Below are 21,262 nucleotides of genomic sequence, written 5' to 3' on the forward strand. Positions count from 1 at the left end.
CACCTGTGTGTAGTGAAGAAGATGGGAGTGAAGAAGCCATTCTCAAGGACACAACACCACGCCAAAATAGGGTTCCGAACTCTGATCACTAGTGAACACTGGATCAGAAATCCAACGCCTAACCGGGCCTGCCACGGTGCCTCCATTTATCTTTAGTGCTCGCCCGATGATCCTTCATGGCAAGTCCCCAACTGTCATCACTCAGATGTACCATTGGTAAAAACCCACCACCAACAACAACAAAACACACACACACACACACACAAACCACACAAAAAACCGGACTTCGGCAATTTTTTTTTCCGCAAAGAATTCATCCTGAAGCGTAGCAAGAATCCGACAAGCGACAGCCTGAAAGATTTGAAACTCAGTTGTCCCATGTGTCAACAGTCCGAAAACAACGTGTGTGTTTGTCTTTTCTTTTCTGCTTAATTTTCTTAACCCCTTTCCTTCCTTCTTATATTGAGCACGTTTCATTCTTAAACTGGTTTACCTTAAAAAAAAAAAAAAAACACCACACATAATTATTCAGACACACTACAGCACGAAGAAGCGAGTGACAGGAGAGAAAGAGAGACAGAGAGAGCGAGCGAGCGAGAGAGAGAGAAGCTTCCGCAGACTGTTGTTACATCGAATCAGAGCAACGTCTGACATGAGTATCAGTATCAGTAGCTCAAGGAGGCGTCACTGCGTTCGGTCAAAATCATATACGCTACACCACATCTGCCACGCAGATGCCTGACCAGCAGCGTAACCCAACGCACTTAGTCAGACCTTGAGGAAAAAAAATAAAAAAATGACAATAAACATAAAAAAAAAGAAGAAGAAAAAAGGAATTGGAAATCACTCTTTGGAACCGGCTGTCGCTACATTGTCGGAATCGTAGTATTTAAGGTAGGTAAAACATTGTACTGTTTGCCTCAAACACAATTTTCAAACTAACTCTACTTTGGAACCGTGACACTTGGGTCTATCGGACCCTTCATAAAACCTCAACTGGAAAAAAAGCAAACGCACTCACTGAACACTACTGGAGAAATGAAAACAACAATTACTCCCCCCCACCTTACTTGCCAAGAACTACTCCGTCGACTCAAGAACACATTGACTGACTTTGAATGGCGATTGCCAACAGAATGTTAGATTCCAATCAGTTGTTACCCACATTGAACAAGAAAAGAACTGTCTTCGGTCCAAGCAAGAGGAAAACTTGACAATAGGCCTACTGGCGACTGCCAACAAAGCAATTAGTTTGCAACTTACTCTGAAGAATTACGACTGGCAACTTCCGCCAATGTGATGAGACGTTGGTCGTTTTTGAAACGTTGGCACTTTACCAACGCTTTAGTTACTGGACGATTTTCAACGAATGTAGCATGATTAAAAAATGATAGCCTTATAATCAAGAGACAACATTAATAAACCCCCGTGAATTCTACAGACATTTTAATTCAGTGTCCACTACATACTCATGTACACACACACACATACATGCACGCGCTACACACACAAACACACACACGCACACACACAGAGAAAATAATAAGCCTCTCCCTGACACACGAACATACAGTGCACACACACACAAAACAATACGCCGCTCCCCGAACTTGCAAGGGAGACAACGGTTTCAATTTGCAGCATGGACGGTGTGGTACAGCAGTTGTCGTTCTTCATTTCCCACATTTCGTTCACCGATGCGTTTTCTTGCTTTTTGAAAACAGTGCGCCAAAGTTTGTGTGCAAACCGCTGGTCAGCAGTAAAAGTGACTGTACTTGGTAACTGTTGCATTGAGTTATGTTTACACGTTTTGAAATGCGTTGCTGAAAGAGCTCAGAGGAAATGTGACTTCTTGTGTGTGCCGGGTGTGTGTGTGTGCGAGTGTGTGTGTGTGTGTGTGTGAGTGTGTGTGTGTGTGTGCGCGCGCGTATTTTGGAAGTCAGAAAATGCAGTCCTACTTATCTTTTTTTTTTTCATGATTAAGAACAATATTGTTGGTCAAGTAATTATGTGTGCGTACCCTGAGTGTGTCGGGGTGCATGCATGCGAGCACGCACACGTGTCTGTGTATGCATGGTATGGTGCTTGCTATATATGTATATCAGTAAAAATACTGTCACGTTATCTGTTATCTTGTTCTGGCTGTGTAAAGACATAACGTAATTCTACATGTGTACAATATATCAAAACCCCAGCTTCAGTCGGTTGGGCCACAGGCGATGCCAAATACATTCCTCTCTGAGCTGGCTGCCGGTGCAAGGAACATCGGAAGGCTACTGAAACACCAGTGACTGCCTGAAAGCTTCCATTGGGGCCTGCAGCATTCCCATCCCATCCCTGGGTGGGAAACCCTCGCCACTGACCGAATCGCCTGGCGACTGGCTGTATACTGGAGAATTATGGCTGCTGAAGAGAGGCGTCTTCAGGACCTCAAGCAGATGCGACAATTCCGCAAAGAGAGGGGACGTGACCTCTGCTACTGCCTGTCCACATCGCGGCCACAATTGTACGTCTTGCTGTGAGCTGTGTTCTCATCTCCAGTCTTCATCGTTCGCTGCTGCTGCTGCTGCTGCTGATGATGGTGATGACACATGTTCTCCTCGAGGAGTTCAAATTCATCTTCCCAACCCCCTAACATCCCTCCTTACCAAACATTAGCTTTTGTGTGTGTGTGTGTGTGTGTGTGTGTGATTGTGCGTGTGCGTGCGTGCGTGTGTGTGTGTCTGTGTGCGTGTGTGTTTGTGTGTGCATATGCGTGTGCGTGTATATGGTGTTTGATAAAGTGCGTTTCATATTTGCCCAACCAGTTGTTCCAAATCATTTTACATAACGCTGTTGTATAACCCAATCTTCATGCAGTTTTTGGGACAGTGGACACAGTGAAATCAGACAAAATGAATGATATGAAGAAGAAAAAAAAAAACAACGAAAAAAGTCAGTGATGCAATCAAGTATGAAACCATCATACCAAAAAAACAAAGCGCGGATTTTAGACGTTAACACAACGCAATGAGACTTCAGAAAGCAAAAAATTAAAATTAAAATTAAATAAAAAAGAAAAAGAAAAAACAAGGGAGTTTAAAACAAACAAACAAACAAACAAGCAAAAAACAAAACAAAACAAACAAACAAAAAAACCCACTGGACAAAGGCAACACCCGTCACATATCATATAAAGTATTCAACTGAATACATCATTGTAACAACTCGTTGACGTTCGTTCCTGCGTGTGTCACTCTGTGTGTGTGTGTGTGTGTGTGTGTGTGTGTGTGTGTGTGTATCTCGTGGGGGCGAGGGGAGGGTGTGTGTGTAAGAAAGAGATAATGATTGAATGAACGAACGGACTTTTTTTTTTTTTTTTTTTTCACTGACAGGGGAAAACAGCAATAAACACATTCGGCTTATTTTCATCCTGCCCCCATAAAAAGGGGAAAATATAACACACACATACACAATACAAAGGCATAACATTTCATATACAAAATTCAAATTACGTAAACAACAACAACAACAACGAAATCAACACAGACAAACGCCTAAATACAATATACACGATATACCAAAGCCGGACGGAGACATAAGTATCAATCAAAACAGACAGAGAGAGATAGAGAGAGAGAGAGAGACAGACAGAGAGACAGAGAGAGACAGAGACAGAGAGAGACAGACAGAGAGAAAGAAAGAGACACAGAGAGAGACAGAGACAGAGAGAGACAGAGACACACAGAGAGAGAGATAGACAAAGACGAAGGGGGAAGGGGGGGCGTGTGGGTGTGTGCCGCGTGGCGCTGCATTGTGCTGTGGCGACGCGCTCTCACCGGGGAGAGTGAAATCTCCCCGGGGAGACTGAAATCAGCTGTGACAAAGCAAGGAATACAATACAATGATGATAATGCAATACACTTCACAACGGTGTGGCCGTCGCCTCCTTCAGTTCCGTCAGGGCCCGAGCTGGGTGCAGGTGCACTGCGAAACACACGTTCTGCAACAACACAGTGTTGATCTGATTCATCAGATCACCCCCCCCCCTCAGCACCCCTCCCCCCCCGCCCAACCAATTTAAATAATTTAAAAAAAAAAGTTTAATGCCAACATCCTTTCTGTCAGCAAAGAGAGCTGGGAAGAGGGCTGTTGTTCCTTTCAACGATGGTAGGATTTTAACTGATTAACCTCTCATTAGCCCCGTGGCATATCTGTGAAACTGCATGTTTGGTGCATATCTGTTATGCATATGTGGGTGTATGTTGTGAATGTGTGTCTCCATGTTTTACATTTATTTGCTTATTTATCATCATTGTTGTCTTACTTATTTATTTATTTATTAATTAATTATTATTATTACTACTTTTTTATGTTATAATTATTATTTATTTATTTATGTATGTACACTTATAGTTGACTTCATCACGTTTTTGCGCCTTATACATATTAGAAATGGTAGTAATAATTTTTTTATGTATGTATCTATTATTTATTCACCCCCCTTTTTTTTTCTCAAGGCCTGACTAAGCGCGTTGGGTTATGCTACTTGTCAGGCATCTGCTTGGCAGATGTGGTGTAGCGTATATGGATTTGTCCGAACGCGGTGACGCCTCCTTGAGCTACTGAAACTGAAACTGAATAAGCTTACAGTTGGGCCAACAGCAAAGTGAGAGCTGTATGATCAACGGTTTCTCCATTGCAATGGAAAGCCATTTACAGCTGTCTTTTGTGAAGGACTATGACTCTCAAACTAGAAGGAGGGATTGCACTGGCTTTTAGTGCTGCAGCCTGGGGGGGCTGGTTGGTTGGCCTTTGGGAACCATCCCAACGCCGACTGTCCTAAAACTCACTTGGCCGAGAGAGTCGGGGATGTAACTTGGGAAAGACACTCTCCACTATAATCAAATTCTAGCTCTGACAGTCGGGACAGCAGTTGCCTCCTCTGCTGTTCTGATGGTCGTAGACAGACACGACTGACTATCACACATAAAATTATTATCATTATTATTATTATTGTTGTTGTTATTGTTGCTCTTATCATCACTGATTAATTTATTCACTACTTAATTTCTTTTTACATAAGCATCCACTGAACATGCATATCCACCACACCATTAGCAATCGTACCTGACTTCTCATTATTATTATCATTTTCATTTAACTATTATATTATCATTATCATTATCAGTCATGCATCTGCTTAGTAGATGTAAGTGTAGCGTATATGGATTTGTCCGAACGCAGTGACGCCTCCTTGAGTTATTGGTACTGATATTATTATTATCATTGTTATTACGATTGATTTATTAGAATTCTTATTATTATCATTATCATCATCGTTGACTTAATTATTCACTTAATTTCATTTCTTTTTTTTTACATAAGTATCCAATGAACACACATTTCCACCACACCATCAGCGATCATACCTGACTTTCAGCAGCTCTGATGAAACCAGAGTTGGCCGTGACGGTGACTGCTTGCATCTCATCCCCAGTGCCAAACACCATCTGGAGAATTTTATTTTTAAAAAAATCATTATACTTTAACAAATTATAATATCATATTCTTATATATATTTACTGCTTCCATCTCATCCCCAGTGCCAAACACCATCTGGAGAATTAAAAAAAAAAAAACATTATTCTCTAATAAATTATGATATCGTTGACCTAGTCTTATGTATCTACTCAATCATTTATGTTTAGTCATCTTATCTTATTCTATGTTGTTGTGTTAAACAAATCTAAAGTGGGCTCTTAAGACATAACCAACGCGTTTGGTTTTACGCCAGGGTCAGTCAACTGCTCCTTTATTCAACTATTTTACACAACAACAACAATAATGATATCAATAATACTAAAAAATAACAACATAATAACAGCAAAAACTACCACTACTACTACTGGTAACAACGCTAAAACACCCTTATTAACGTTCAAACTCACTCTCACCTTGCACATCAGGCGCAGGATGGAAGCACACACAGAAGGGCTTGTCCAAATTACAATACTACTACTAAAACTACTACCAGTACTGTTGCTGCTGCTTCCGCTGTTAGTACTACCACTACAACTATCTTTACTTGTTGAATGGCTTGGATTTTATCATGTATGTCTTTTGTATAAATCACAGCATGTTATTTATGCCTCTTATTGCGCTTATTTCAAATACATGACTGTGATGCAGTAACTTAGTATTAAAAAAACACACCTATTTTACATGCATCCATATTGAATGACTGTGAGACTATCATCACTGCATGCGTTCATATGATTGTGTTGATTGTAGGTGAGGTTCACATCTACCTAGTATTCAAGCATTTCATGTATTTTAAGTATTCATATTGATTGACTGTGGTTCTCGTGCATTATTCTCAAAGCATACACCACACGTAAAGCCCTCTTTCTGAGACAATAAAGCATCTGTATTCTGTACCGCTACTGCTAGCAACTACTACAACTACTAACCTTGGACCTCTCCTTGACCTTGCCCCTCAAGCGCAGGTTGGAAGCACGTTCAGAGGGCTTGTCGTCCACCAGGCGGACCCTGTTCAGAAGCTGCTCCGCCCGCCTCCGCTCGCACGGCCCCCCCAGCAGTTGCACGATGCTGTTGAAGTCTTCCCGGGCCGTGCGGCACACGATCCACTCCTTGTCTGAACACACACACACGGCAAAACCATGAGTCGAGTCGAGACAGAGAAAATGGCCGTGCTCATGCCAGAGAAATTGGAACGAAACGAAACGAAACGAAACGAAATTTCATTTCATGAGGGTAAAGAATTAAGCACAAGTTGCTTTTTTTTTTTCTTTTTTTTTTCCGGCTCACTAGACTGAGAGAATGGGAGTGGGAAAGAGCGAGACTGCTTGAAACAGAGAGAGAGAGAGAGAGAGAGAGAGAGAGAGAGAGAGAGAGAGAGAGAGAGAGAGAGAGAGAGAGAGAGAGACCGGGATGAGAGAGAGAGAGTGAATACAGTGAGAAAGAGAGGGACAGACAAAGAGAAAAAACAACAAAGCCAGCGAGCGAGACAGAAACAGAATGTGTGTGTGTGTGTGTGTGTGTGTGTGTGTGTGTGTGTGTGTGTGACAGACAGACAGACAGAGAAATCGAGACAAAGAGAGGGATGGGAGAGAGTGAGGACAGTGAGAAAAAGAAGGACAAAGAGAGAGAGAGAAAAAACAACAACAAAAAACAAAGCGATCGAGAGAGCGAGACAGAAATAGGATGAGAGAGAGAGAGAGAGTCTGAATGGTGTACTGATTAGGCCACAGGCCCCTTTCGAGGGATGAACACATACAGAAAAAGCATTAATTAATAGACAGACACCAAACACAACAGACACAGAAATAAACACATACAAAGAAACTCTTCTTTTAGAACTGGCAGAAGTAACGCATACCTTCTGTCACTTTTCCAACAGACTTTGCTTACTGTGCATTAAGCTCCTCTCTTTCTTTGTGTGAAAGAACACTGAACACTGAGAGACAGACAGACAGAGAGAGGGAGATAAAGAGAAGAGAGAGAGAGAGAGAGAGAGAGAGAGAGAGAGCAGAAACGTCAGAATAAGACTTGTTTTTCGTGATTGATCCAGTGTTGTGTTGTGTCCAAGAAAATGAACCAAACATCTGTGGACGGAACACAACCACACATCCACATACACACATTGACGCGCGCGCGCGCGCACGCATGCACGCACACACGCACACACACACAAACCAGAATGATAAAACCCGAAGCTGATACATCTGACGTACAAACTATATTGTGCAACCGGAAGACAAAAAAAAAAAAAAAAAAAAAAAAAGAGAGAAAAGCACGCGAAACAGCAAACATCGCGAGTATCCTTCCTTGGTAGAGGGCGCCACTTACACGACGGCTGGTAATGGCGACGGTGATGATGACGCAATGGACGTGCAGCCCAAGGCAATAGGGGCAGTTTATCGGCAACGATTATCACCTGCACAACTCGTTCCCAACACCCACGGACACAATTAACGAGTCTGTCTCTGTCTGTCTGTCTCTTTCTCTTTGTGTGTCTCTCTCAGATAACTGACCCATTTATTTTGCAACACTCTCTCTCTCGGTCACTGTCTCTCTCAGCCTGCTGGCCTACTTTGCAACTCAATTTTGTGTGTGTGTGTGTGTGTGTGTGTGTGTGTGTGTGTGCGCGCGCGCGCGTTTGATTTTCTCCTCTCTTTCTCCCTCTGTTACTCCCATCCCTATATCCTAATTATTGATTGCGCAAGTTTGCTGTCATCCTCTCTGGAGAGAAACATGGCTGTCCCAAAGTGAAAATAAAGTCTTCCCCGTGTCTGTCCCTGTTTGAGGACTTGTTTGTTTCCAACAATGCCCTTCTTTTCTACTTTATGACAAAAATAGATAAACGAACAAAATAAAAAAGTGATAAATGCTCAAAACTTTACGCGTATATTTTTCGGTCTTAAAAAAAAATAAACAACGTATCTGAAACCTTGGGTCTATTATTTTGTTTGTTATCTTCAAAGACAAATAAACAACAGCAAAGTACAAAACCTTGAGTCTATCCTTTGGGTCTTGAAAAAAGTGTAATAAAAACAACTCTTAAATACTCTTAAATCTAAAAAAAACAAAACCTAAAAAAAAAAACATAAAAAAAAATAAAATAAATAAATAAATAAATAAACTTGTGTCCATCTTTCGTGTTTTGACCACGACTGTTTCAAGTTTCAGTTTCGCACCGTGTCACTGTGTTCGGATAAATCCATATACGATTACACCACATCAGACTGCGTCTGTGTTTTACTGTCTGACCCAGCCTTTATACACATCCCTATCCCCTCTCCTCTTCTCTTTCAAAAGCAAACGCGTCTCTCTCTGAGGTTAAAGGTATAACATCCCATAGCCTTTCACGGCCATCGGGGCAGTGAACAAGCATCCACTGTGTCTAGGTCTCGGCATAGGAAGTCAGGGCCCAATCCTCTCCTTCCGCCGTGTCGACTTTTCCCCAGCCGAGGTCAGGGACTGGTCCACACCTGGGTGGGGTGAGGAAAAAATCTGAGAGAAGCGCACTTCCCGAGGACACTAATACCATACCAAATCAGAGTCTTGAACCCAGCTCATTGGTGAACACAGGGAGGGGCGCAATAGCCGAGTGGTCAAAGCGTTGGACTTTCAATGTGAGGGTCTCGGGTTCGAATCTCGGTAAAGGGTGGAGATTTTTCCGATCTCCCAGGTCAACATATAATAATAATAATAATAATAAAAATAATAACAACAACATATTATGTGCAGACCTGCTAGTGCCTGAGGAAGGAAGGTGGCAGAATGGTTAAGACGCTCAGCTGCCAATACAGAGAGTCCGTGAGGGTGTGGGTTCGAATCCCGCTCTCGCCCTTTCTCCTAAGTTTGACTGGAAAATCAAACTGAGCGTCTAGTCTTTCGGATGAGACGATAAACCGAGGTCCCGTGTGCAGCACGCACTTGGCGCACTGAAAAAGAACCCATGGCAACGAGAGTGTTGTCCTCTGGCGAAATTACGTAAAATGAAATCCACTTTCATAGGTACACAAATATGTAAGCATGCACTCAAGGCCTGACTAAGCGCGTTGGGTTATGCTCAACAGATGTGGTGTAGCGTGTATGGATTTTTCCGAACGCAGTGACGCCTCCTTGAGAAAGTGAAACTGAAACTGAAACTAGTGCCTGAACACCGTTCGTGAGTGTACGCAAGCAGATCAAATTCGCACGTTAACTCACTCAGTACGGCCAGTCCCCTCTTCTCCTCTACACAGACTCCTCGGATGTCCAGTGGGTGTCTGAATGACCCAACCTTTAGCTTCCGTCGTCAGAATTATGGTATTCTTTGTCAACATTCACCTCTTCAGTATAAGAGCCTTCCGCTTGCAATATTTTGATGATGGTAATTGGGGTGAAACGCTGTTAACGTCGTCTCTTTCGCCGTTCGTATGGTGAGAGTTAAAGATCCTGTAATCCATGTCAGCGTTCGGTGGGTTATGGAAACAAGAACATACCCAGCATGCACACCCCCGAAAACGGAGTATGGCTGCCTACATGACGGGATAAAAACGGTCATACACGAAAAAGCCCACTCGTGGACACACGAGTGAACGTGGAAATTGCAGCCCACGAACAAATAATCAGGTAAACACGGTCAGAAATTCAACTGATTCTGCCATGGTGCCTCCTTTGAACGATCGATCTCTCCCCCTCTCTCTCTCTCCCCCTCTCTCTTTCTTTGTCTGTCTGTCTCTCTCCCTCTCTCTCTGTCTGTCTCTCTTTTATTTTGTTTTTTGACTGGACACACGAAAACAGCTGTCGGCACATGTTGACATTTAGCTTGTTGTTTTGATCTCATTCCGCCTCCCATCTGAATAAAATTCTCCCCTCCCCTTCTCTCTCTCGCTCAATCTCTCTGTCCCTGTCCGTCTGTTTGTCTCTCTTTCTGTCACTAGGTCTCTCGCCAGCTATATCTTGACCAACGTATGCTTTTGTTGTAAGTCCTAACTTATCAAGCACTGTGATATGGATATCACCTATACACTCCATCTCGCTCTCTACGATCGACTTCGGATCCACTCTGTTTACGGATACCCAGTTCTTTGTCTGTCTCTGGACTTTGTATATGGAATGAACTTCCTCTTTCGCTTCGTCAGGTTTCCGCACTCAGCTCTTTCAAGTCTGGCCTTAAAACCCACCTCTTCACAAGATAGCCTCCCTCCCCTACCTCTTCCTTGTCTTTAGTTTTCTTCAGTTTTAGAGTTATGCACGTGTGTGAATGACTGCTGTGAAAGCGTTTAGATTTGTCTCTGCACAAGATTCAGCGTTATATAAATACTATCATTATCATTGTTATTATTATTATTTATATAGGGTAATATGCTTTTGCCGACTCCTTCCCATGGCGCCGATGCCTTCAAATCTGTCTCTCCGTTTATTCCTCCTTTCTCTCTCTCTCTCTCTCTGATCACACAAATGATAACGTTCGTTCTTTGCCACCCTACTCATATGCTTCATATCTCTGAAATAACAACCTCTCTAGATGTTTTAACTTTCTCTTTTATGTTTCTGTATCTCTCTTGCACAACCGATTTCCGTTGTGTTGTCCAACTTCCTAACTTCCTTGCCCTGCTCCCCACCCCCCCACCTTCACCCCCCTCTCCCTTGAAATACCCCCCCCCCACCTCCTGCCTTCACTATTCCACCCCACCCCACCCGCCTCTTACTGTTTCCCAACTGTTTCTCAGTTTCCCCCCCAGCGCCCCCCCCCCCTCCCTCTCTCTCTCCCTCTCCTTTATCGGAAGGCAGTCAGCATTGTTTGTTTGAAGCACTAAAGGTCGCTGTACACAAGGCGTGAGAATCGAAAAGGAATTTGATTATTTCAACCAGGGTTTTGAAATAAGTAGATATTATACATACTTCAGTCAATTCAGTCCTGGGGTGTTAAAAAAAGGGCGGGAGAAGAGAAAGGGGTGTGGGGGAAGGGGGGGGGGGAAGGAAGAGAGAGTGGGAGGGGGGAACAAAATATAGAGCTGACGAGAATGAAAACAAAATGGAACACTAAACAACATAACGTAAGACACTGATGATAAAGGTTAGGCTAACAACGTACGGCAAACAGCTCTCTCTCTCTCTCTCCACCCTCTCCCAAAGGTATTTTCACGGAGAGCTGGTCTGAAGGCATTGTACTTCCTTTGTACAAAAAAGGGGATGCTAATAATCCCAACAATTACAGAGGCATTACGTTATGTGATATTAGTAGTAAAGTATACAGTACAGTTATTAATCGTCGTCTACAAGAGTGGGTTGAAGAAAATGATATAACCGGGGAACATCAAGCTGGATTTAAAAGAAACTACTCTACAATTGACCACATGTTTTCCTTGCTAGCTTTAATTCAAAAACTGTTTTCTTTGGACCGAAAATTATATGTTGCATTCATAGATTTTGAGAAAGCATTCGATTCTATAAATAGACGAATTCTCTGGTCTATCCTTTTAAAAAACGAAATAAATGGTAAGTTATACCACTGTATAAAGAGTATGTATAATAATGTCATAGTTAAGATAAGGAGTGAAGCCAGATTAACTGACTCTGTCAGGTGCACGTATGGCGTAAAACAAGGTGATGTATGCAGTTCTATCTTATTTTCACTTTTTATAAATGAACTAGCTATTAAAGTTATTCAAAATGGAAAACATGGTGCTCTGTTTACAATCGATTACTTTGAGCTTTTTATTTTGTTACTAGCTGATGATGTAGCGCTCTTATCTGAAACAGTCGTTGGACTGCAAACATAGTTAAGTAGTTTACAGCGGGCAGCTTTTTCTCTTGATTTAAAGGTAAATTTGAACAAAAGTAATATAGTTGTCTTTAGAAAGGGTGGGTTTTTATCTGCAAGAGAAAAATGGACTTACAACAATGCAGAAATGCCAGTGGTAAATGCATATAAATATTTAGGTATTTTGTTTTCCACCAAACTTAGTTTTACCTCAGCATGTGTTGACCTGACAGGAAACGCAAAGAATGCTGCGTTATGCGTAATGCGAAAACTACGTACTTAGAGTAATAATAGTTTGTCTATATTTCTGAAATTATTTGATTCTCAGGTCCAGCCTATTGCACAGTATGGGGCTGAACTTTGGGGCCTTGATGATGCTGCACGTCACTGTGAGGAAGTTCATTTGTTTTCACTGAAGAAAATGTTAGGGGTTGATTTAAAAACACCAAATGACCTTGTTTACGGAGATACTAATAGATACCCAATTTATATTAACTCTGTACTTATTTGTATTCGTTACTGGATTAAATTAACAAGAATGAATGATTGCAGGTTGCCACGGAAAGCTTATGCAATGTTAACTGACTTGGATGCAAAAGGTAAAAGAAATTGGGTTTCAAAAGTGCGTTGTAAGTTGTATCAGTTTGGTTTCGGTTTTGTATGGGAAAATCAAGGTGTGCAAGATGTCAGATTATTTTTGTGTGACCTTAAAGATAGACTGATTGCGTGCAGATGGCAAGAGTGGAATTTTCATGTGAATAATAGTGACAGGTTTTGCGTATATAGGACATTTTGTACTGGTCATGACGTTAAGATTTACCTGCGTATGAACTTAGACAGACACTTAAAATTTATTATGACAAGATTTCGTTTTGGTATTTCAGAAATTTCTCAGCATTATTATCGTTACAGGAAACATTCTGCAGTTGATTTAATGTGTCCGTTGTGCAAAAGTGGAAATGAAGATGAGTTGCATTTTGTTTTATGTTGTCCTGCTTTAACCAGTTTGAGAGTACGATATATCCCACCTGCTTTTTATAGATATCCCAGTCAATTTCGTTTAAGTCTACTTCTAGCATCTGAAAAAGAAAGCGTCATAAGGAATTTGTCAATATACTTGTACAAGGCATTGCATTTCAGATCTGTTGCAACTTCATGATTTTCTTCAGTGACTGTGCTTGTTTATGTATTGTACCCCTTCATGAGGGGCAATGGCCTTTATATGAATAAAACATCCGTATCCGTATCCACCCTCTCCCTCCAGTTTTTCTGGATATATATATATCTGTTGCGATAACGGATAGACGCGCGCGCGTACTGAAGAGCAATTACTGTGTTATAAAAATCACAACGTGGCGGGAAAAGAAGGGGATATCGGGGAAGGTATGGGGTGTTCATTGACGTCACTGACGCTGCGAGAATGGCGGCGCTTTACTGGCGGGGGTAGTAAAAGGAAGTCGTACCTCGTTACACACTCTCTCTCTCTTTCTCTCCAAACTAAGGGGAGCTGGCCTGTCACTTAAAGGTCAAGAAGAAACCAGAAGAGGATTACAGTTTCCGTGAAACTCTGTCATCCCCTCTTCTTTTCCATTTCTGTTTCATGTAATTTGAAATTTATCATCTGCGTTTTCTTCTATCGCCCAACATCCTTCTGTCAAAACTGTCCAGCACCCTTCCCCTCCAACCCGACTACACCACCCAACACACACCCTTGATCTAAAACATTTCCTTCGATACCCGTCCTCCCCCTCGCACCCCCCCCCCCTCCCTTCTTCACTCCACCTCACCTGTCATTGTTTCCTAAAATAAATACCCAACTCTCTTTCTTTATTGAGGGAAAATCAGCATTGTTATTCGAGGAGCTAAAGGTCTCGTACACAACACAGAGCGCGCCAAACCATCAATGCAGCACGCTGGACCTTAACGAAGATCCTCTGACATCAGTTAAGAAAAGAAAGCTACGCTGGTAATGGCCACGTAACAAGATCCAACAGCCTCGCTGAAACAATCCTTCGAGGAACTCTTGAGGGAGGGAGACGGAAGGAAAGTGAGGGGGAAAAAAAAAAAACGACGGTGGACCGACAGCACCGCAGAATGAACAGGAAAACCATCTGCAGAGACCCAGGCTTTGACACACCCAATGACTTCACAGACGTGAGGCAGAAGAAGAAAGAAGAAGAAGAAGAAGAAGAAGGGGTGGTAAAAGGAACTCATACCTTGTCCAACCCCGCCCCCTCCCGACTCTCTCTCTCTCTCTCTGACTGTCTCTCTCTCTCTCTTGTGTCCACTCTGACATAGGCAAATACACTTGCATGCAGCCCGAATTTCACACAGAATATTGTTGTGACAAAAAGTAATGCAACATAATGTGGATGGATATTTCTAACATAAGATCCCCCCCCCCCCCCTTAATTAATATGTAATTCATATGTGTGTGTGTGTGCGTGCGTGTGTGTGAGCGAGCGTGCGTGCGTGCATGTATGAATGAATGCGTAAGACAGAGAAAGAAAGAGACAAGAATAAGGATAATCTATTTAAGTATAAGTCAGAGATTATGATAAGGTTAAGGTCACTGCCCCTAACGACGGGGTGTAAACACATGATCATACAAAAACAAAAAATAACAATGCGGTCATGTCATCAAGAAACAAACTTTGTTCAGTGTTGACTGCATTCTGAATGCTTTAAACAGGTAGCTTGACAAATAGCCTTTCTTCATGCTTTGAAACCATGAGAAATGCTTGGAGAGAAAGAGAGAGCGAGAGACAGACAGACAGATAGACAGACAGACAGACAGAGACAGGGGTAGAGAGACAGAGAAAAAGAAACAGAGACAGACAGACAGACAGAGAGACAGACAGACAGAGACAGGGGTAGAGAGACAGAGAGAGAGAAACAGGACACAGAAAGAGAGACAGACAGACAGAGCGAGACACAGACAGGGGTAGAGAGACAGAGGGGGAGAGACAGAGAGATGGGGGGGAGGGGGGAGGAAGAAGAAAGGACAGAAAGGTTGGAGGCTCTATTATCAAACCGAAGATTTATCTTTGTTGTTGTTGTTGCTGTTGTTGTTTTTTTCGGAGGACGTCAAATAAATTGGCTGCGCACGCACACTGAAGAACTAGCGACAACGAAAAGGCCTTGAACTTTTTTTTCTCTCCCCACCCCTCACCACAACCCACCCCAATCACAGACACCCCCACCCCCCTCTATCAACCACCACCTTCATCATTCTGCCAACCACAGGCCACGACTGCCATATATCCTTACAAGGCCGTAGCCGAGACAACTTGAAAAATAAATCTCTTCATCGAACACACACACACACACACACACACACTTAAAAAATACAATTCTTCATCGAACACACACACACACACACACACACTCACAGCCATACACACACACACACAGACACACACACACAAACTTCAAAAATAAAATTATTCATCTAACACACACAAACACACATACACACACTCACAGCCATACACAAACTGAAAAAAATAAAATTATTCATCGAACACACACACACACACACACACACACACACACACTCACAGCCACACACGCATACACGTGCATGCACGCCTGTTGTCTGGCATAAACGAGTGCGAATGCACTTTCACAAACACACAAGCACAAGCACGCCACAGGGTGGGGTTTGGGGGTGAAGAGCGGTGAGACGAAATAAGATATGCGAAGAAGAAGAAAACGAAGAGAGAGAAAGAGAGAGAGAGAGAGAGAGAGAGAGAGAGAGAGAGAGAGAGAGAGAGAGAGAGACAAAGACAAAGACAGGGACAGACAGAGAGAGAGAGACAGACAGACAGGGGGGCGGGGAGGGGGGGCTATGCGGTGAAGAGAATGATATGAGAGGGGGAAGGATATGAAAAGAGATGAGAGACACACACAGAGAGAGAGAGAGAGAGAGAGAGAGAGAGAGAGAGAAAGACAAAGGCAGAGACAGACAGACAGACAGAAAGAAAGATAGAGAGAGAGACAGAGCCAGGTATACAGAAAATTTGCGACTGGCGATGAAAGGGGTGGAGAGGGGAAAAAACCAAACACACACACACACACACACACACACTCCTCACTCACAAAGACAAGACACACACAAGGCAAGAGAGTGAAAGAGAGATATATGTTCCGATCAATACAGTGGCCATTCAGTCAATCCGGCAGCCTCACACAAAGACCGGTGATCTCAATTCCAGAGCCCCCTTGTAAACAGACCTCCTCCTCTCGTTCCAGAGGTCAGTGACCATAAACAAGAAGACAAGGAGAAGAGACACGGGGGGAGGAGGAGGTGGTGGAGGTGGAGGTGGAGGAGGAGGAGGAGGGGGAGGGGGAGGAAAAGAAGAAAGAAAAGGAGAAGGTGGAAGAGGAGAAGGAGAAGGATGAAGAGAGGGAGGAGAAGGAGAAAGGAGTAGGAGGGGAGGAGAAGGAGAAGAAAGACAAAAAGTAGGAGAAGGGGAGGAGAAAGAGAAAAAAGGAAAAGAGTGGGAGGGGAGGAGAAACAGGAGGAGGGGACGCGAAGGAGAAGGAAAAAAAGAAGAGGAGAAGGGGGAGGAGAAGGAGAAGAAAGAAAAAGAAAGAGGAGGAGGAGGAGGAGGAGCAAGAGAAGGAAGACGAGGAGTGGGCGACGAAGAGGAGAAGGAAGAGGAGCAGGAGGAAGAGAAGGATGAGGAAGAAAAGGTGAAGGAGTAGGAAACGAAGGAGAAAGCTGGGGAGGAGGAGGAGCAGGAAGAAAAAGTGGAGCAAGAAGGAGGAGAAAAAAGAGGAGCAGAAGGAGTTGATGACGATGAGGAGGAAGCAAAGGCAGAGGAAGAGAATGATGAAGAAAGGGGGGGGAGGAAGAGGAGGAGGAAGAGAAGGCAAAAGGAGGAGGAGGAGAAGGATGAAGAAAGGGAGGAAGAGGAGGAGGACAAGAAAAAGGTGGAAGAGAATGAAGAGGAGGAGGGAAAGGAGAGAGAGAGAGAGAGAGAGAGAGAGAGAGAGAGAGAGAGAGAGAGAGAGAGAGAGAGAGAGAGAGAGAGAGAGAGAGAGAGAGAGAGAAGAAAGACGATGACTTTTGGGAGACAAGCAGTCTTTCTTACCGATGTGTATTTTTTTTTCTACGTGTTTTTATTTCATCCGCCATTTCTAAACAGTGTCACGATATCTTAGCCACATGGATTTCGTTTCTGTTTCATGGAGGTGTCAAAACGTACGGACTGATCAATATACGCTACACAACATCTGCCTTGATAAAATATAGGAGGGGAGAGGGGTTGAAGCAGATGCCTGACTTACACAAACCAAACACACTGGTCATGCGTTGAGAGCCTGTCATTGCTTTGTATAGCTAACAAAAAAAACATTCACCTTTTACAAACACCATTAGGTGAAGCAGTAACGACCTCTGTCGCCACAACAACAACAACAACAACAGCAACAACAAAACAACAATAACAAAACAAACCATCACACACTCGCCGTGAAGAAACGTTATCAGGTCAGACAGTGACGGCCGCTGTCACTCTTTCCCACAGCAACAACATCAATACAACAACAACAGCAATACAACATCAACAACAACAGCAATACAACAACATCTACAACAGCAATACAACAACATCAACAACATCAATACAACAACAACAGCAATACAACATCATCAACAACAACATCAATACAGCAAAAAGCAACAACAACAGCAATACAACATCATCAACAACAGCAATACAACATCATCAACAACAACAGCAATACAACATCATCAACAACAACATCAATACAGCAAAAAGCAACAACAACAGCAATACAACATCATCAACAACAACAGCAATACAACATCATCAACAACAACAGCAATACAACAACAAGCATCAACAACAGCAATACATCATCAACAACAACAGCAATACAACATCATCAACAACAACATCAATACAGCAAAAAGCAACAACAACAGCAATACAACAACATCATCAACAACAGCAGAAATACAACATCAACAACAACAACAGCAATACATCGTCAACAACAGCAATACAACATCAACAACAACAGCAATACAACAACATCATCAACAACAACAGCAATCCAAGAAGCAACAACAACAGCGATACAACAACAAGCAACAACAACAGCAACACAACAACAAGCAACAACAACAGCAACAAGCAACAAGAGCACCAAACAACAGAAGATTCAGTTGCTCAATGAGGCGTCGCAGCGTTCGGACAAATCCAGATAAGCTACACCACATCTGCTAAGCAGATGCCTGACCAGCAGCGTAACCAAACGCGCTTAGTCGGATTTTGGGAAAAAAAAGAAAGAAAAAAAGATGACATGAAATAAATAAACAAACAAACAAACAAATAAATAAAACAGAAAAAAGAATAAAAAATAAAATAAAATTATAAAATAATAATGATAATAAATAAACAAATAAGCAAATGAATGCAAAACACACACACACACACACATGCATATCAAATATGCAACAAACACACAGTTTCACAGATATGAAAGCACAAACCAAAGTGACTTGCACAGGCCCAAAATATACATAAACGTGCACGATCCCCGACACAAACATACACACACACACACACACATACCATCTCCCAAATTACCCTGCACGCAGGAAAAAAAAAAGAAGAAAAAAAAAGGGTGGCGCTCTCAGTGTAGCGACGAGCTCTCCCTCGGGAGAGCAGCCCAAATTTCACACAGAGAAATCTGTTGTGACAAAAAAGAGAAATACGAAATACGAAGCAACAACATCAACAGCACCAAACAGCAACAACAACAGCTTCAAGCAACAACAACAACAGCATCAAACAAAAACAACAGCACTAAATAACAACAACAGCAAAACAACAACAACAAAACAACGGTAACAACAAATACCACACCACACACCCCTCCTTGGCGCACTGAAAAAACGAGAGAAAAAAAGAAAATGACAAAAGAAAAGAACCCATGGCAACAAAGTGTTGTTCTCTGGCAAAATTCTGAAGAAACAAGAGAGGCAAGGCCTTCAAGACTCACTTGTGATACACTTTAAAAAAAAAAATCCAAGCTTTTTATGTATTGAGTATAATTTCAAAATGTAATGTTTAAGAGGAGAAAGATCAGTTTAAAGCAAATTAACTCCCCTAGCATTACAGAATAATTTCCCTTTTTTACTATCTGCACCAAAACGTTTGCAAAATAAATAAAACTTCCATGCTTAGCAAAAGAAGTTCCTGTTTGAACAAAAAATGATAATAATGACTGCTCTAGCTGTTGGGTCAGAATATCAGATCAACGTGCCAAGTTTAGAGAATACAAAAAATATAAATATAACAGTAAATGCAGTTTGCATATAATTAGGCTTCATTCTTTATTTTTTTTTAGCTCATCCCAGAGGCGCAATATTGTTTTAAACAAGATGACTGGAAAGAACTGAATTTTTCCTATTTTTATGCCAAATTTGGTGTCAACTGACAAAGTAGTTGCAGAGAAAATGTCAATGTTAAAGTTTACCACGGACACACAGACAGACAACCGAACACCGGGTTAAAACATAGACTCACTTTGTTTACACAAGTGAGTCAAAAATCCACTCTGAGAGGTACAATAAAAAAAAAACACATGCATCTACTCAAGGCCTGACTAAGTGCTCTGGGTTAAACCGCTGGTCAGGCAGACGTGGTGGTCTTGCAGATGTGGTGCACCATATTTGTATTTGTATTTCTTTTTATCACAACAGATTTCTCTGTGTGAAATTCAGGCTGCTCTCCCCAGGGAGAGCGCGTCGCTACACTACAGCACCACCCATTTCTTTTTTTAATTTTTTTCCCGCGTGCAGTTTTGTTTGTTTTTCCTATCGAAGTGGATTTTTCTACATAATTTTGCCAGGAACAACCCTTTAGTTGCCGTGGGTTCTTTTACGTGCGCTAAGTGCATGCTGCACACGGGACCTCGGTTTATCGTCTCATCCGAATGACTAGCGTCCAGACCACCACAAGGTCTAGTGGAGGGGGAGAAAATATCGGATTCTGAGCCGTGATTCAAACCAGCGCGCTCAGATTCTCTCGCTTCCTACAAGGACGCGTTACCTTTAGGCCATCACTCCATTATGGATTTGTCCGGACGGCAGCGACGCCTCCTTGAGAAACTGAAACTGAAACAACATCAGCAGCAGCAAAAATTACAACAACAACAGCAACAATAGCTGCAACAAAAAAACAACAACATCAGCAGCAGCAACAACAACAGCAGCAGCAACAACAAAACAACATCAGCAGCAACAACAACAACAGCAGCAACAACTATCAAGATGCCGCACTGAGCACAAAAGAACTGTCGGTTGTGTGTCTAGAGTCTGAGAGGTACGAAAAACATATGCATGCACTCAAGGCCTGACTAAGCGCGTTGGGTAATGCTGCTGGTCAGGGTTATCTGTCTAGCAGATGTGGTTTAGCGTACATGGATAATGGATTTGTCCGAACGGCAGTCACGCCTCCTTGAGAAACTCAAACTCTTCTTCTTAATTCGTGAGCTGCAACTCCCACATTCACTCTTACGTACACGAGTGGGATTTTACGTGTATGACCGTTTTTACCCCGCCATGCTGGGCAGCCATACTCCGTTTTCCGGGATGAAACTGAAATTGAAAGTGAAACAGACAGCCGCCACTCACCCTTCAGGAAGGCCATGAGGTCTGGCAGTGACGGCCTCTCTCTCTCCTCCGCCGCCTGCTGGTCCAGCACCTTGTCCCGGAACCGGAAGTGGCAGCCGCCATGACACACGGCCGACACCAAGGTGATCAAGGTCGTGATGTCCAGGTTCACCGTCTCCCCACTCCAGCCTCCTTCCCCTGCCCTTCCTCCCCCGCCACCCACCCCCTTCTTCTCTTTAATCTCTTCCTCCTCCTCCTTCTCCACCTCCTTCCCCAAACGGCTCAGGTCGGGGCAGAAGGTCAGGAGCCGAGCCACCCCTTGCAGACTCCTGGGGCTCAGCTCCCAGGCT

General features: G+C 42.8%; 1 protein-coding gene across 1 annotated transcript in view; it reads right to left on the minus strand.

Moving 5' to 3' along the window:
* Positions 1-3,338: 3,338 nt before the first annotated feature.
* Positions 3,339-21,262, minus strand: part of LOC143293511 (uncharacterized) — a 119,183-nt gene continuing 101,259 nt past the window's right edge. The window contains exons 6-9 of the mRNA XM_076604414.1: positions 20,934-21,262; positions 6,453-6,637; positions 5,412-5,492; positions 3,339-3,982 (exon numbers count right to left, since the gene is read on the minus strand). The exon at positions 20,934-21,262 is cut by the window's right edge and continues 1,051 nt beyond it. Of these exons, the coding sequence (XP_076460529.1) occupies positions 3,905-3,982; positions 5,412-5,492; positions 6,453-6,637; positions 20,934-21,262 (673 nt within the window). The 3' untranslated portion in view covers positions 3,339-3,904. The remainder of the gene's footprint in view (positions 3,983-5,411; positions 5,493-6,452; positions 6,638-20,933) is intronic.

Source organism: Babylonia areolata, chromosome 19 (genome assembly GCF_041734735.1).
Source record: "Babylonia areolata isolate BAREFJ2019XMU chromosome 19, ASM4173473v1, whole genome shotgun sequence".
Classification (NCBI taxonomy): domain Eukaryota; kingdom Metazoa; phylum Mollusca; class Gastropoda; order Neogastropoda; family Buccinidae; genus Babylonia; species Babylonia areolata.